The sequence below is a fragment of the Bos indicus x Bos taurus genome, chromosome 1, assembly GCF_003369695.1.
Source record: "Bos indicus x Bos taurus breed Angus x Brahman F1 hybrid chromosome 1, Bos_hybrid_MaternalHap_v2.0, whole genome shotgun sequence".
NCBI classification, from domain to species: domain Eukaryota; kingdom Metazoa; phylum Chordata; class Mammalia; order Artiodactyla; family Bovidae; genus Bos; species Bos indicus x Bos taurus.
The window spans coordinates 81,300,143-81,318,236 of NC_040076.1; the positions used below are offsets into that span (position 1 = coordinate 81,300,143).

The 18,094-nt window shown below is 39.4% G+C and overlaps 1 protein-coding gene across 4 annotated transcripts in view; it reads right to left on the reverse strand.

Moving 5' to 3' along the window:
* Positions 1 to 6,763: 6,763 nt before the first annotated feature.
* The window catches only part of SENP2 (SUMO specific peptidase 2), a 35,076-nt gene continuing 23,745 nt past the window's right edge, over positions 6,764 to 18,094 (reverse strand). For 2 of the 4 annotated variants that reach the window (XM_027538926.1, XM_027538935.1), the window contains exons 15-17: positions 16,071 to 16,155; positions 9,662 to 9,757; positions 6,764 to 7,901 (exon numbers count right to left, since the gene is read on the reverse strand). In XM_027538926.1, the coding sequence (XP_027394727.1) occupies positions 7,812 to 7,901; positions 9,662 to 9,757; positions 16,071 to 16,155 (271 nt within the window). In that variant the 3' untranslated portion in view covers positions 6,764 to 7,811. Of the gene's footprint in view, positions 8,079 to 9,661; positions 9,758 to 16,070; positions 16,156 to 18,094 lie in introns of all 4 variants that reach the window. The other 2 variants (XM_027538943.1, XM_027538953.1) reach the window with 1 other exon arrangement.

The window sequence follows — 18,094 nt, forward strand, 5'->3', positions numbered from 1 at the left end:
CAGCTACTCTAGAATCCAATCCTGCACCCTAGTGGGTCAGCACTAGCCCTGAGACACCCCAGAACCCAAAACAAGCCAAGGGACTGGCCCCACCCACCAGCCAGCACGATATTTAGGAACACTGACTCTGCAACCAACCCTGCTAAACCCGGCTCTGCCCAAGAGCCACCACTAGCCCAGGGCTCCTCGGGGTTCTGTAGCCAGCCACATGACATGGCCCTACCAAAGATGATCAAAGGAGAAGAATGGATGAACAAAGGGAGAAGTTAGACGTTTTGGGGAATTCCCTGGTGGTCCAGTGGTTAAGACTTGACACCATCACTGCTGGGGCTTGGGTTCGATCCCTGGTCAGGGAACTAAGATCCAACAGGCTGTGCAGTCCACCCCACCCCCTCCAAAAACGTCAGAAGTTTTAAACAAAATGTACATAAAAATACAAAACTAAACCTTTTTAATCTGACAGTACAGTACCTTGAAAAGTACAGTAGTGCAGTACAACAGCTGGCACACAGGAGCTGGCACTGAGTAAACAGTCAAGACTGGAGGACAGGGAGGAGGCGGGAGACAGTAGAGCTGAGGGCCGGTCAGCAATAGACGGTGGAGGGCAAGCTGCAATCTCACTCACGCCTGATGGCCGAGAACCCATGTTCACAACTTCAAAAGCTCGCACTTGAAGGTTCGTATGCAGTGGACTTACTGTATTGTCAAAATGACCATAGTATCCAAGACAATCCATGGATTCAGTGCAATCCCTACCAATCTTGAAAAGGAAGAACAGAGTCAGAGGTATCTTGCTCCTTGACTTCAGACTATACACAAAGCTACAGTAATCAAGTTGTTAGTCACTCAGTCATGTCTGACTCTTTGTGACCTCATGGATTACAGCCCACCAGGTTCCTCTGTCCATAGGATTTTCCAGGCAAGAATACTGGAGTGGGTTGCCATTCCCTTCTCTAGAGGATCTTCCCAACCCAGGAATCAAACCCAGGTCTCCTGCACTGCAGGCAGATTCTTTACCATCTGAGCTACCAGGGAATGTATTGATACAACAGACACATAGATCAGTGGAACAAAAAGAGCCCAGAAATAAATCTACACACCTATAGTTAGTTTACAACAAAGGAGGCAAGAATACACAATGGAGAAAAGATGATCTCTTCAATAAGTGGTGCTGAGAAAACTGGACAGTTGTATGTAAAAGCATGAAATTAGAACATTTTCTCAAATGATATATAAAAATAAACTAAAAATTAACTCAAGCCCTACATGTAAAACTAGAAACCATAAACTCCTAAAAGAAAATATAGACAGAACACTCTTGGACATAAAACAGAGCCAACGTTATTTTGGATCTGCCTCCTAAAGCAAAGGAAACAAAAGCAAAAATAAACAAATAGGATCTAACTAAACTTAAAACATTAAAAACAGCAAAGGAAACCATCAACAACAACAAAAAAGCCTTAAAAAAAAAAAAGACAACCTAATGAATAGATACATTGTATAGCACAGGGAATATAGCTAATATTTTATATTAATAAAGAAATGTTTTAAAACCATATTTTTCCTAGATGAAGTACATTTCAGGGTAACCAAATTAGCTGATTAGATTTTACTTTATAGAAGAATTCAAAGTAATTAACCATAGAGGGATGTCAGAATTAGAAAATCACCATTTTGTACCTGTTAATAAAAGAGCATCAATTATGTTTAAAAAAAACTTAAGACCAAGAGGAGAAAGATGAATAGGCACTCTTATAGCCTGAATTAGAGACCTTAGCACCAGTAAGTGGATGCATGTGATGCAAGACAGTAAGACAAATAATGAAGGACCCTTGCGAAATAAATTCAACCTGAAGCTGATCAAGCCTCTAGATCAAGCCTACCAGTTGATATGAAATACAAGAGACAGAGGAAACCGTTAACCACCACCAAGGCGCTATAAGCCAAATCTAGAAGTGAATTTTCCACAGAAACACTCAGTTTCTCTAATAACTAACAGCACAAGGAAAGGGATTACTACTGACTGAAAAAGACTCAAGAGAGAGAATAACCAACGGCAATGTGTACTTTTTACTGGATCCCATATTAGTGCTCTGAGACTGCTCTAACTACCAAAGATTTGATGGATGATTAAACAGCAGAAATTGATTCTCTCAGTTTTGGAGCCAGAAGTCTGAAGTGAAGGTGTCATCAGGGCCAGGTTCCCTCTGAAGGCTCTTCCCGCTGTGGTGGCTCCAGGCTTCCTAGGCTTGCAGGAGCACCACTCCAGTCTCTGTTCTGTAGTGTTACTGTTTCTTCTTTTAAAAAAAAAAACAAAAAAACACTCCAAACACAAGTTTATAAATTAGAAAACAACATAGCCTGTCCAGCCAACCATTAAGTCTCAGGTATCTTTTTCTAGATTTTGTTTACACCTAAAAATAGGTATAAAAATGAACACCGCCAAGGCCCATTTCAATGCCTCCCTTATTCATCTCAAAACTGCCTACTTCTTTCCTATAAGGCAAGTGATTGCACTTAGGGTCTATTCAGACAATCCAGGATAAACTCTTTTTCTCAAGATCTTTAATCACATCTTTTGCTACAGAAGGTAATATTCACAGGTTCCCAGAATAAGGATGTGGACAAATGTTTTGGGGAGGTCACATTCATCCAACTATATGTCCTGATTAGAAGAATATAATGAAACAGTTTTAATCATCAAGGAAACTTGAATATGAACTATTAATGCTATTAGCAAATTCTTACTAATTTTGTTAGATGTGAAAATTACAAAGGTTTTTTTTAAGTTATTATGTGTTAGGGAGACATCAGTATTTTGGTAGAAAGACATGTTTGCTTTAAAGACCCTCCCCCTTCCATGGGAAAAAAAAAAGTAAATCAAGATCAGCCACACATTTTATTAACTGCTGAAAAGTGGTGATGATTGTGTCTTAAAATTTTCATAATAAATTTTTTTTTGTAAACCAGTTGAAAAAAGATAAAATTGTCCACTAAAATGAGACATGAAATCCCTCAGAATGAACTTAGCCAGACCTACACAATAAAAAATATTACAAAATTAAAATCAATGCAGATACAAGTTATCAGCCTATGCTAGAAAAAAAGTCAAAATACCAATGGGTAATTTTTATCTCTGATTTTTTAAAAATATATGCAATTTTAATTTAGAATTCAAAGAATTTCTCTTTAGAGAATAATCAAAACACTGCAAGATGGTATATCTAACAATACCAATTAAATAGATTATGTTATAACCATTTACTGGAACACTACACAGCAACTATGGAAAGGGGGTTATATAGCCACGTATATAGTATGATTCCGTATTTGTTAACAACCAAAAAAAATCTACTTGCACAAGCGTGTTCAACACACATTTATTCATACAAACATGAAGGAGTATATACCAAATGTTATATACACCAGATGTTAAGAGTTACTCACTCTGCGTGGTGAGTTTGCAGAACTCTTATTCTTTACCTTTTATCAGCAGCTTATTTTTCTACTATGAACACCTATGACAGATAAAGAAAACTGTAAGTGGTACCACAGACTATGATCACCACATGCCCTTAAGGAAGCACACACAAACTTGGGTGCTTGGTAGGGGCATGGGGCTGGGGGGTGCAATGGGGAGATGGGGTACTGGGTGCACATCTGAAGCATGTGATTCCAAGAACTCTACGTCACTTCTCTGGCAGTTGCCAAACTGTATTCCACAAGAGAGTTCCACAAGTGTCACACAGAGAAGGATCAATGTCTAAGTTTTCAGACACACTAGGTTAAGATCTTACTTTGTTACATTTGCTCTGCATCCCCAGGAGAAAAAGATATGGTACACTCATTCACTGAGCCATAGAACCTTTGTTTAACAACCTACATAGACTCAATAGGACGTCTACTGAAAAGTATTTTATGAATTCCAATGTAAAAACTTGGACGAACAAGGATTGCTTACACCACATATTTCCACTGAGAGTCTGAAAACTAGCCTGTTTCCCTAGATTTAGATGGATTCATCTCAAAACTACCCCATATTTTTCGTATTTTTTGTGGTCTCAAGCTTTATAGTTTTAAATATAATTTGCATCTTGCTGTCAGTTCATTTTACAGCAGTGTTTTTCAAACTGGATTTCTATTCACTAATGGATTGAGAAATCAATGTGATAGATACAACCCACATTAAAAAAAGTTTTGTTTTTTTTTAATTTTTAAAGAAAACTATCAGGGACTTCCCTGGTTGTCTACTGGTCAAGAATCTGACTGCTAATGTAGGGGACATGCGTTGGACCCCTGGTCCAGGAAGATCCCTCACTGTGGAGCCCACGTGACAACTCCTGAAGTCCACATGCCTTAGAGCCTATGCTCTACAAGAGAAGCCACCACAATGAGAAGCCGTGCGCGACAGCTCGAGAGTAGTCCCCACTTGCTGCAACTTATGCACAGCAACAAAGACCCAGTGCAGCAAAAAATAAATTAACAAACTAATAATAAAAAGAAAACTATCATGTAGTAAAGATAATATTTTTTATAAAACTTTTGTGTCCATATATAACCACATAAAATATATGCATGTGTGTATTGGTCACAATATAAAATACATTTATTGCTATGGGTTGCAATCAAAATATTTTGAAACTCACTGAATTAATGAGATGAACTTATTGATAAACAGATAAAGTCAGAACATATTTCAAACACCCAAACCCTTCTTGTATATATTAGGTAAATTTTTAAAAAATCAAAGCAATACTGCCACATAGATCCCCAACTTACAAACAAGTACCAAAAATCCGTTTGAATACTGGGTACCTAGAGCTTTTCTTCAGAGAAGGCAATGGCGCCCCACTCCAGTACTTTTGCCTAGAAAATCCCATGGACGGAGGAGCCTGGTAGGCTGCAGTCCATGGGGTCGCTAAGAGTCGGACACGACTGAGCGACTTCACTTTCACTTTTCACTTTCATGCATTGGAGAAGGAAATGGCAACCCACTCCAGTGTTCTTGCCTGGAGAATCCCAGGGACGGGGGAGCCTGGTGGGCTGCCATCTATGGGGTCACACAGAGTCGGACAAGACTGAAGCGACTTAGCAGCAGCAGCAGCAGCAGCGCTTTTCTTAAACTATCCTAAAGAGATTAAGTTCCCAACTAGTTCACAAAAGCCAGTTTAAACAGTAGCTTAACTATAGTACTAAGGTTATTACAAACCTAAATTTCTCCATCGTATTTATTTGTATCTGAGGTTCAGTGTAACTCCAAGGATACATTCTCCCTGCACCCACACCTTGGTCTGAGCACAAAATAACTCCTCACAGTGCAGGCAAACATCCACCATTCAACATGGCTTCCCCCACATTGTGCTTAGGATCTGAGGACAGAAAGATGAGCTCTAATATCCTCAGGTAATTGAGGTAGAATATGGGGCTTTCCAAACATCTTCCACATGTCCCCACTCTCCTTTTAGGTCAAAGGTCAAAGACATTTGTTCACCAGTGGTTGTTTTTTTCCCTTGTTTATTAATCTTTAGGAGAGACTGCCTACTAAAAAAAGAACAACCGTGGGAATTCCCTGGTGATCCAGTGATTATAATTCCATGCTTCCACTGCAGGGGGCACGGATTCAACCCCTGGTTGGGAAACTAAGATCCTGCAAGCCACATGGCATGCCAAAACAAAAACAATGTTTCACTCCACCTTTCTTTCAGACCCCCAAGCTGCTGGAATAAATAAATAAATACACACACACACACACACACACATATATATCCATCTCACTGATTTTAATGCTAATAATGTGGTACTGATAATTAGCTGGCTGCTTTCCTCAAACTGTTTAGATATTATTCCCAGGACTTCCCTGGAGTCCAATAGTTAAAACTCCACACTTGCAACGCAGGGGATACAGATTTGATCCGTGGTTGGGGAACTAAGTAAGGTACCACATAATGCACGGTGCAGCCAAAAAAGAAAAGAAAATAACAGAATTCTATTACCTACAAGTTTCCATACTGAGAGAAATGTCAGTGTCTAGAGGGGCATGGCTTGTGGTATCTCCTATTAAATTCAGAAACTCAGGGTTAAGTAGAATGGCATTCTTCAACTTGACTCTGTTCTCATCAATTTCTTTATGTCCTGGGAGATTAAGAGCTATCCTCAAGAATCATATTAATGGAAATATCAGTGAATATTGCTCTAAGAAGCCACTCCAAATACTTGTAATACAAATACATTAGCCCCCAGCATCACTCATTTGGGCTGCCATTCCTAACAGGATTTACCCCACATGGAGCAAATCTTAACCAAGGCTCTAAATTCCCAGGTGAAACCTACTAGTGTCAAGTGGGAACCAAGTGTTCAGCGTATTGCTCACCCAGTACCTCCCTGGCCTTTTTTCGCTGTGTCAGCTGCCTGATCCTAATTCTCACTGACACAGTTCCAGCAGCCTCAGGAAAGGAATGGAGGCTGCAAGAAGGTTTCTCTGAACAGCCACAGCTTGAGAGAGACAGCCCAACTGGCTTCCTCTTTCATCATCCCCTAAGCACACATCCTCTAGTTTGACCACCAGGTAGGCACAGCAGTTTCAATCCGTACCACCAGCCCCACGTCCTATACCAAGACTTTTACACATCTCAGGGTAAACGACCTGCAAGAGTCTGCCTCTGCGACAACTGGCACCCAATTTTTCCGGTTTGACCTCTTCCTTTTGTGAACTAGGTCAAATGTGGGAAGTAGGGAAAGGGTTAGAAATCATTTCAGCGTATACTTTCCAGGTTCTGCCAGACAACCTTTTATTACATCAAAAAAGCAACACTAGGCACTAGATTTTGCAAAATATGTTCTGACCAACTCTAAATTTCCTGAAATTAAATATGCATAACCACTGTAAGGTTTTTAATGAACAAAACAGTTAAATACAAACTTTCATATGCAAAATAGATTACTGTAGAACTGGCAACCTCTGAACCAAGTACTAAATTTTCTCGCACAGAAATCAGTAGGGGTGGAATGGGGAGATGTAAATGCTAATGAGTATAAAACTTAATTTCAACTTCATATAAAGGAAAAAAAAAAAAACGTTGAGAAAAAACAGCTTTAAATTGAATAGTATCTTTGAAATCAACAGCTCAGGCCAGCCCTTACATATCTGAGGTTAATATACAACCAGATTTGGGATCAAAATGAAGATTTAGGGTTTACAGTTACTTCAAATCCAGTTTTAAGAGTAGCCAAGTCACCTCATTTCCAGAAAGGGAAGTCTCTTTAGGATGACTCCAATATTCTTCTGAAGACACTTAGATAGCCAGAGTTCCTGGGCCATAGTTCCACTTTTCCACGACACCATGTCAATGCTGTAGTGTGGACTTCCTCTGAAAGGCAACCAGAGCCCTACACCACGGCGCCTCTCCTGGCACTGTCAAGCCTCAAAAGAAAGAAGACCTTCTGCTTCAAGTCGGCAGTTACTGTCTAGCCGGTAGAGGTTAATTAACTCTTCTTTCCTCCCCCCACTGACTTCCCTCAGGATCTTTAGCAGGGAACGGCAGCTTGATCAACATTCCTTTCAGAAATAAATAGTTCAAACAAGTAATTTAGAGTTAACTTTAAAAAGAACAGCAGAAAACAGCCACTGCCCATCATGTTTGCAAATGAGTGAATGAATATACGTGAACAAACACAAAGAAAAATCATAAAATAAATTCTGCACTTCCCACGTTCATAGGGAAAAAAAAAATCTCAAAAAAAAAAAAAAAAAGTATTAATTAGCATATGTTCTTGTGTGGGTTGATAGTCCAGGGCTCTGAGCAGGCACAGCCTTATAAACAGGGTTCCAAGCAGCCCGCTGCACACCAAGTCAGGACCAGGGTGCAGAGAGAGGCCTTCATGCACTTCTGACAGCTCAGTACCTGTGAGAGAACAGAGGTGATGCAGGGACTTCTTAACCCACAATGCATGAGGTATATGGAAACGTCCGTCCATGAAAGAACCACCAGCAGCTGGAGAGGCGGGGCGGGGCATTCTCACAGCAACTGCTGATGAAGGATTTCCCACACCATTTTCTTCCGGAACAGAGGCATCTGGTGCTGCAGACAATCCACAAGCAACATATCCATCACATGTGAAAGTGCCAGGGCATCAACAACCATTAGGTGTAGCATGTAAATAAAGTAGGATGACTGTGTTCTTTATGTAAGCCTTGACTATGCTACCCCATGGTACAGATTTATAAAGCCATAAAAAAAGAATGTTTATAATATGTACTATTGTATGCATCATAAGCATTTTTACATGTTAAGGAAAATCAAAGCAGGATGCAGAATTATATAAGAGTCCAATAACAGCTTTGTAACAAAAATGTGTACCAAAAAGGGAAACAGCTAAGTGGTAGCACAAAAAGTAACTTCTTTACTTATCTGTATTTTCAAACCATTCTAAAATGGACGTTTTTTGCTTTCTTATGAGAAAAACATGAACTCTATTTAAATACAGAAAAAATAAGCCTACAAGTTTCTGCTATATCAAATGTTTTCCATTGCAAATTCTGTTCAAATAGCAACTTCTCTCCTTCAAATCTTAAGTCAAATAATAAATAACTCCTTGTTACTTAGAGGACTTCCTGGTAGCTCAGATGGTAAAGTGTCTGCCTACAATGAGGGAGACCCGGGTTCAATCCCTGGGTCGGGAAGATCTCTTTAGAAGCATCAAAAAATGAAATCCTTTGCTTAATATTCTGCTTTAACTGATAATCATCACATGGGCCAACTTTCAAAGCAAAAACAAGCAAAACAAATCCAAAATCACCTATGACTCTTCTGATGAAATCAGAAGTCTATACCCTTGAGGTACTCCCAGTGTTTCATTTTAAGTATCTGGATATACCATTTTCCTATAAAATAGTATGGAGAGGCCTAAAAAGTCTTAACACATGGATTTGAAAATTATTGTAATAGCTCAAAACATGTAGTAAAAATATTGCACATTTATTCGTAGTAAAACTGCTGACGTTAACCAATTTTATCAATTCAGCATGGGATCCTTAGTGCATTCTGTTCAAAAAACTGGAATGGGATTAATATTAGTCCTATTATCCAATATGTACAATGTGGTAGCTATCAAAATGAGGTCTGTTAAAGCAAGCTATTTTTTAAAGGAGGTTACCCTTAGTTGGAAAAAGACTGAGAATCCACTATTGCTAACATAAATTCTCAACAGTTCCCAACATATTTGAATTTCCACTCAAATGCAGAGTTCTCCATAATTTATGGAGAACCAAAAATTATCAGAACAGAAGGGAAAATAAGCATTCATAGCTCTGTCTTACACCTGCAACTTAGGTTCTCATGAGGCCTGATTTCTCCATGCTATTAAATATTCTAACATGCCTCCTTCTTTGGGTAAAACTATCAGTAATACTCAAGAACCAGTCAACACTGGAGTTCAGAGATATGAAAATTGTCCCAACGGTCACCAACGACTAGGATAAAAGAGAAAACATACAGTGACAAACCTGATGTTAGCAAGAGCAGGACTACGGCCAAGGTTTACAGCAAGAATAGCAGCACAGCTACCATGATTAAGAGTTTAATGTAAGCCAAGCATAGGTAACATGCTCTGAGTTTACCTTGTTTAGTAATAAGTAAATGGATAAGGAGGGGGCTTCACTTACCTGAGTAAATGTGATAGGTTTATCCCTGGAGATATAATCTGCATATTTACAAGTAAACATTCCACAATCACTCCCATTCAACTGTTGAGGAATCTCCTATAATTACAAAAAAAGAAGAGAGAAAGGGGTGAAATTTCATCAAACTCCTTTGACTTTTCCAAAACATTACTGTGGATAAACAGTATTATAAAGGTAAATGTTCAATCTGCTATTATACAAACACAAAGACACACACAGAAACACAATTAGTCTTTATGTGGTATAAAAACTCAACCCACAACATGGTGTATGTGACCCACATAGAAAATGTTTTTTTAGAAGGAAAGAGAAAAGCAAAGTGAGATTTCCATCTCTCACCTCTCATATAAACTGAAGTGAAAGAAGGTTTATTACCAGGAATAGGAATTCTAGTCAGAACTGTTTCAGGGGAATTTATAAATATTGAAAAGAGCTAAGGGTGGCTCAACTAGAAATATGCTTCAAATCAGATCAGATCAGATCAGTCGCTCAGTCGTGTCCGACTCTTTGCGACCCCATGAATTGCAGCACGCCAGGCCTCCCTGTCCATCACCAACTCCCGGAGTTCACTCAGACTCACGCCCATTGAGTCAGTGATGCCATCCAGCCATCTCATCCTCTGTCGTCCCCTTCTCCTCTTGCCCCCAATCCCTCCCAGCATCAGAGTCTTTTCCAATGAGTCAACTCTTCGCATGACGTGGCCAAAGTACTGGAGTTTCAGCTTTAGCATCATTCCTTCCAAAGAAAACCCAGGGCTTATTTCCTTCAGAATGCACTGGTTGGATCTCCTTGCAGTCCAAGGGACTCTCAAGAGTCTTCTCCAACACCACAGTTCAAAAGCATCAATTCTTCGGCGCTCAGCCTTCTTCACAGTCCAACTCTCACATCCATACATGACCACAGGAAAAACCATAGCCTTGACTAGATGAACCTTTGTTGGCAAAGTAATGTCTCTGCTTTTGAATATGCTATCTAAGTTGGTCATAACTTTCCTTCCAAGGAGTAAGCGTCTTTTAATTTCATGGCTACAGTCACTATCTGTAGTGATTTTGGAGCCCCCCAAAATAACACTGTTTCCACTGTTTCCCCATCTATTTCCCATGAAGTGATGGGACCAGATGCCATGATCTTTGTTTTCTGAATGTTGAGCTTTAAGCCAACTTTTTCACTCTCCACTTTCACTTTCATCAAGAGGCTTTTGAGTTCCTCTTCACTTTCTGCCATAAGGGTGGTGTCATCTGCATATCTGAGGTTATTGAGATTTCTCCCGGCAATCTTGATTCTAGCTTGTGTTTCTTCCAGTCCAGTGTTTCTCATGATGTACTCTGCATATAAGTTAAATAAGCAGGGTGACAATATACAGCCTTGATGTACTCCTTTTCCTATTTGGAACCAGTCTGTTGTTCCATGTCCAGTTCTAACTGTTGCTTCCTGACCTGCATACAGATTTCTCAAGAGGCAGATCAGGTGGTCTGGTATTCCCATCTCTTGAAGAATTTTCCACAGTTTATTGTGATCCACACAGTCAAAGGCTTTGGCATAGTCAATAAAGCAGAAATAGATGTTTTTCTGGAACTCTCTTGTTTTTTCCATGATCCAGTGGATGTTGGCAATTTGATCTCTGGTTCTTCTGCCTTTTCTAAAAACAGTCTGAACATCTGAAAGTTCACGGTTCACATATTGCTGAAGCCTGGCTTGGAGAATTTTGAGCATCACTTTACTAGCGTGTGAGATGAGTGCAATTGTGCGGTAGTTTGAGCATTCTTTGGCATTGCCTTTCTTTGGGATTAGAATGAAAACTGACCTTTTCCAGTCCTGTGGCCACTGCTGAAATATGCTTACAATACAACTAACCTATTTCAACACTGCAGAGTTTGACTTTTCTTTCCTAGCCAGAAAACTAAGACTACTACTCAGTCAGTCTATCCCATCAGGAAGCCTCCATAAGCCTCTTATCCTTCTCCATCAGAGGGAGAATGTTTACAGACAGACTGAAAACCACAATCACAGAAAACTAACCAATCTGATCACATGGACCACAGCCTTGTCCAACTCAATGAAACTATGAGTCATGCTGTGTGGGGCCACCCAAGATGGACAGGTCATAGTGGAGAGTTCTGACAAAATGTGGTCCACTGGAGAAGGGAATGGCAAACCACTTCAGTATTCTTGCCTTGAGAACCCCATGAACAGTATGAAAAGGCAGAAAGGCAGGACACTGAAAGAGGAACTCCCCAGATCGGTAGGTGCCCAATAATGCTACTGGAGATCAGTGGAAAAATAACTCCAGAAAGAATGAAGAGACAGAGTCAAAGCAAAAACAACACCCAGTTGTGGATGTGACTGGTCATGGAAGCAAGGTCTGATGCAGTAAAGAGCAATACTGCATAGGAACCTAGAATGTTAGGTCCCTAAATCAAGGCAAATTGGAAGTGATCAAACAGGAGATGGCAAGAATGAACATCAACATTTTAGGAATCAGCAAACTAAAATGGACTGGAATGGGTGAATTTAACTCAGATGACCATTATATCTACTAGTGTGGGCAGGAATCCCTTATAAGAAATGGAGTAGCCATCATGGTCAACAAGAGTCCGAAATGCAGTACTTGGATGCAATCTCAAAAATGACAGAATGATCTCTTTGTTTCTATACCAAACCATTCAATATCACAGTAATCCAAGTCTATGCCCCAACCAGTAATGCTGAAGAAGCTGAAGTTAAACAGTTCTATGAAGACCTACAAGACCTTCTAGAACTAACACCCAAAAAAGATGTCCTTTTTATTATACAGGACTGGAATGCAAAAGTAGAAAGTCAAGAAACACCTGGAGTAACAGGCAAATTTGGCCTTGGAGTACAGAATGAAGCAGGGCAAAGGCTAATACAGTTTTGCCAAGAGAACACACTGGATATAGCAAACACCCTCTTCCAACAACACAGGAGAAGACTCTACACATGGACATCACCAGATGGTCAACACCGAAATCAGACTGATTATATTCTTTGCAGCCAAAGATGGAAAAGCTCTATACAGTCAACAAAAACAAGACTGGGAGCTGACTGTGGCTCAGATCATGAACTCGTACTGCCAAATTCAGACTTAAATTGACGAAAGTAGGGAAAACCACAAGACCATTCAGGTATGACCTAAATCAAACCCCTAATGTTTATACAGTGGAAGTGAGAAATAGATTTCAGGGACTAGATCTGATACACAGAGTGCCTGATGAACTATGGATGGAGGTTCATGACACTGTACAGGAGACAGGGAGCAAGACCATCCCCATGGAAAAGAAATGCAAAAAAGCAAAATGGCTGTCTGAGGAGGTCTTACAAATAGCTGTGAAAAAAAGAGAAGCAAAAAGCAAAGCAGAAAAGGAAAGATACACCCATTTGAATGCAGAGTTCCAAAGAATAGCAAGGAGAGATTAAGAAAGACTTCCTCAGTGATCGGTGCAAAGAAATAGAGGAAAACAATAGAATGAGAAAGACTAGAGATCTCTTCAAGAAAATTAGAGATACTAAGGGACATTTTATGCAAAGATGGGCTCAATAAAGGACAGAAATGGTATGGACCTAACAGAAGCAGAAGATATTAAGAAGAGTAGCAGGAATACACAGAAGAACTATATAAAAAAGGATCTTAATGACACAAATAATCACAATGGTGTGATTACTCACTTAGAGCCAGACATCCCGGAATGTAAAGTCAAGTGGGCCTTAGGAAGCATCACTACAAACAAAGCTAGTGGAGGTGATGGAATTCCAGTTGAGCTCTTTCAAACCCTAAAAGATGATGCTGTGAAAGTGCTGCACTCAGTATACCAGCAAATTTGGAAAACTCAGCAGTGGTCACAGGACTGGAAAACATAGTTTTCATTCCAATCCCTAAGAAAGGCAATGCCAAAGAATGCTCAAACTACCACACAATTGCACTCATCTCACACACTAGTTAAGTAATGCTCAAAATTCTCCAAGCCAGGCTCCAACAGTATGTCAACTATGAACTCCCAGATGTTCAAGCTGGATTTAGAAAAGGCAGAGGAACCAGAGACCAAATTGCCAACATCCGCTGGATCATGGAAAAAGCAAGAAATTTCCAGAAAAGCATCTATTTCTGCTTTCCTGACTATGCCAAAGCCTTTGACTGTGTGGATTACAATAAACTGTGGAAAATTCTGAAGGAGATGGGAATACCAGACCACCTGACCTGCCTCTTGAGAAATTTGTATGCAGGTCAGGAAGCAACAGTTAGAACTGGACATGGAACAACAGACTGGTTCCAAATAGGAAAAGGAGTATGTCAAGGCTGTATATCATCACCGTGCTTACTTAACTTCTATGCAGAGTACATCATGAGAAACGCTGGGCTGGAAGAAGCACAAGCTGGAATCAAGATTGCCACGAGAAATATCAATAACCTCAGATATGCAGATGACACCACCCTTATGGCAGAAAGTGAAGAAGAACTAAAGAGCCTCTTGATCAAAGTGAAAGAGGAGAGTGAAAAAGTTGGCTTAAACCTAAACATTCAGAAAACAAAGATCATGGCATCTGGTCCCATCACTTCATGGCAAATAGATGGGGAAACAGTGGAAACAGTGGCAGACTTTATTTTTGGGGGCTCCAAAATCACTGCAGATGGTGACTGCAGCTATGAAGTTAAAAGATGCTTACTCCTTGGACGGAAAGTTATGACCAACCTAGACAACATATTAAAAAGCAGAGACGTTACTTTGTCAACAAAGGTCTGTCTAGTCAAGGCTATGGTTTTTCCAGTAGTCATGTATGATGTGAGAGTTGGACTATAAAGAAAGCTGAGCGCCAAAGAATTGATGCTTTTGAACTGTGGTGTTGGAGAAGACTCTTGAGAGTCCCTTGGACTGCAAGGAGATCCAACCAGTCCATTCTAAAGGAAATGAGCCCTTAATATTCATTGGAAGGACTGATGTTGAAGCTGAAACTCCAATACTTTGGCCACCTGATGCGAAGAGCTGCCTCACTAGAAAAGAGCCTGATGCTGGGAAAGATTAAAGGTAGGAGACGGGGGCGACAGAGGATGAGATGGTTGGATGGCATCACCGACTCAATGGACATGAGCTTGAGTAAACCCTGGGAGTTGGTGATGGACAAGGAGGCCTGGCGTGCTGCAGTCCATGGGGTTGCAAAGAGTCGAACATGACTGAGTGACCGAACTGAACTGAACTGCTTTGGACCCCCACAGCTGCAAGCAGGAGAAAGAAAAAGCCTCTTGAAAGGCTTTAACCAATCAGGAAATCTTGTCTTAAGAGCACAGTTCTGTCCTGAAAAAACAAAAGAGCTTACTGCTTGCAAGCACAACTCAAGGGCATCATAAACCAAAGGTGCTGGATTCCAAGCCAGGTGAAGCAAACTCACACATTCCCAAATTCGTGTTGCCCTAATGCTGGCCAGCCCCTTACACACTTTGTCAATTATAAGGAGCACAAGAGTATAAGCATAAGAAGAATAAGAGTATAAGTGAGTCTAATCCCACTGCGGGAAAACATATTAGATGACAACTCAATTTAGATTTAAAGAAACACAAATTATTATTGTAAAAAGGAAAAGACTGAAAATGCATACATATGGTAGGTACCTCAAACTTTTCTCCTGAGCCCAGCATCTCTCACAGAATGCAGAGAACTACAGATTCCACTATCCAAATGCAGAGAACTATAGATTCCACTACAGAGAATTTGTTTTATTACATTTTCCATTCCAGAACACAATTATTCATCCTAACAAACTCTTTTCTGTGCTCTCCTCAGGAAATTTCAGTACTTACTCTTCTAATTATTCAACTTAGAAATGAAACTGCTTTTGGATAAAAAGAACTGAGCCATTTCACATAGATTAGGGCTAAAATTGAACTCATGTAGCTTCCTTTAAAAAGGAGCCATTAGGACTGAACAACGTATGCAGTTTTAAACCTGGAATGAGATTCAAATCTGCCAAGATTCAAAGCACATTCACAAAAAACACGCCTGATTGTTGAGGACTCACAGAATGGAACCCTTAAGATATAAATATACAAATTTCTCAGATAAGTTTTGAACAAGAACTTGAAGATCCCATTAATGCCAACCAAGAAAAGTATCTGACTTGAATCTTTTTTTTTTTATCTTCTTCAATTTTTGAGTCATGCTAGCAGATATTTAACCTTTATAATTTAAGAAACAAGATCAAGGCTTAAAAGCAAACATCTTGGTTAAGTGAATTTCTAAAGATTTAGATCATTTTTAGGACATACACCTCAGGAGAATGAATGCATAAGGATGAATAAGGGGAGGAAGAAAGCCAAGTCAAAATAATATGTTACTGACAGGAAATGCAACAAAGTATTTGAAATACAAAGATCATCATTCACCTGTGGCTTCATGCTGTAGTGGGTCCACTCTAAAAGATTCAGGTCAATATTTCTTTTGGTCTTACTTTCATCCTGTAAATACTGACTGAAAAAACAGCAAAGACATATATTGATGAATCCCTGTGGACACTTAGTATTCTAATTATAAAGACACTGTGATGTTTAACAGAGTGCCATTCTCAAATCCACCTGTTAGATTTTTAAAATATGATTGTTTTTGGCTTTTTACATTTTACTTTGTTTCTGATTATAAAAATTATACAAGGTTATATTTTAAAAGTTAAAACAAAGTGTGTAAAATGTAAAAGACCTCATAATAACCACTCTGGAAATATTTTTTATTAATGATTTGCTGTTTGTCTTCTAGTTCTCTCCTCCACTCCGTTTTAAAGCACACATTTTATTCTAATGAAAGAAAAAAGTACTTCATTTATTTTTACTCACTAATAATAGATACATTAAAACAACTAGCCTGGAGGCTTTAAAAGAAAAAAAAAAAGGGCACTGCCATAGGGAAAAAAAAAAAGGAAGGCTAAACTAAAGGAGACTAAAGAGACATTAAGTATGGGCATGAATCCTGACTGACTTCCTGGATTATGGGGCAAAAGCTGTAGTATCTGATGGTGTCACAGCATGAATCTATGTTACACATCATGTGTGTGCATGTGTGTGTGCATGTGTGCTCAGTCACGTCCAACCCTCTGTGACCCCAAGGACCAAAGCCCCCCAGCTCAGTCATGCCCAACTTTCTGTGGCCCCGTGGACAGGAAAAAGCCCTGTCCATGGGATTTTTCCAGGCAAGAATACTGGAGTGGGTTGCTAATTTCCTTCTCCAGGGGATCTTCCCAACCCAGGAATCAAATCCGCATGTTCCGCATCTCTTGCACTGGCGGGCAGCTTCTTTACCACTGCGCCACCTGGGAGTTCATATTACCCGTTAGTGATTGTCAATCTTCTGAAGTGTGATAATGGCATGCGGTTATGTAAGAGAATTTCCTCATTCCTAGGTGACTATACACTTAAGTACTGAGAGTAATTAATTTTATCCAAATCGCCAAAGGGATATCAAATTTAACCTAGGCATCTCTGTTCTCATGCTAACCTGCATCTAAGAGGTAAGTGCTAACAGGGCATGTGCTCTACATGGGAGCACCAATATCACTCCCAAAGAGGTGGAAACTGGTTCTGAGAAGGTAGCAATCTAAAGCTTAACCCAAAAACCAAAAAAGGCTATTCATTATTTTCTATTGTCATGGAAAAATTTTTTAAAAATCTGGAGTGGGGAGGTGTTAATGAAAAAAATAGAGAAGTTGGACTAAAGGCATCAGGAAAGGGAGAGGGCTTCAGATGCCCAAAGAAGCTAAACTCTTTATATATTAAAAAAAAGACAGAGGGGAAACAAAAGTATGAATGTTATAAAAGAAAGGTCTTTTTTGTATCCTGTTATAAGCAACATATAAAATTCTGCATATGAATCCAATGAAAACATTTTTAAGTATGTGATAATATGTGTGTACATGTATGTGCACATGTATGTATGTATACACAATTTACATACATCTTAAGCAGAAAAGACTAGAAGGAAATAACTGCTTTATAGACAATTTGGTGTATCTTATGATTTAAAAAATTTTTTAAACTTCCCTACATTTTTTATTCTTATGGGTATTTTATTCAACACCCATATATAACAAGGATCTTTATACTAAATAATATAACCAAGAACTGATTACTGTTAACAACTTTTCTTCATATCATTCATTTAACAAGTTCCCTACTCAAGTATCCTTATTAAAATTAAAACCTGGAACCTGCATTTGCTTCCAGTGACCATAAGGGGTTCAAAATAGACTCATTTCACTGCTTTGCCTCCTCCCTGTGAAATTCTTATCTTATTCTTTACACAGCTAATAGGTGGCTATGCTTTAAAGGCAGGTTTCTAGCAATTATTATTGAAATAGCTGCCTACAAACCATATGTTTAACTTAAAAATTACCTCCAGATTCTAAGAGATGAACCCAACT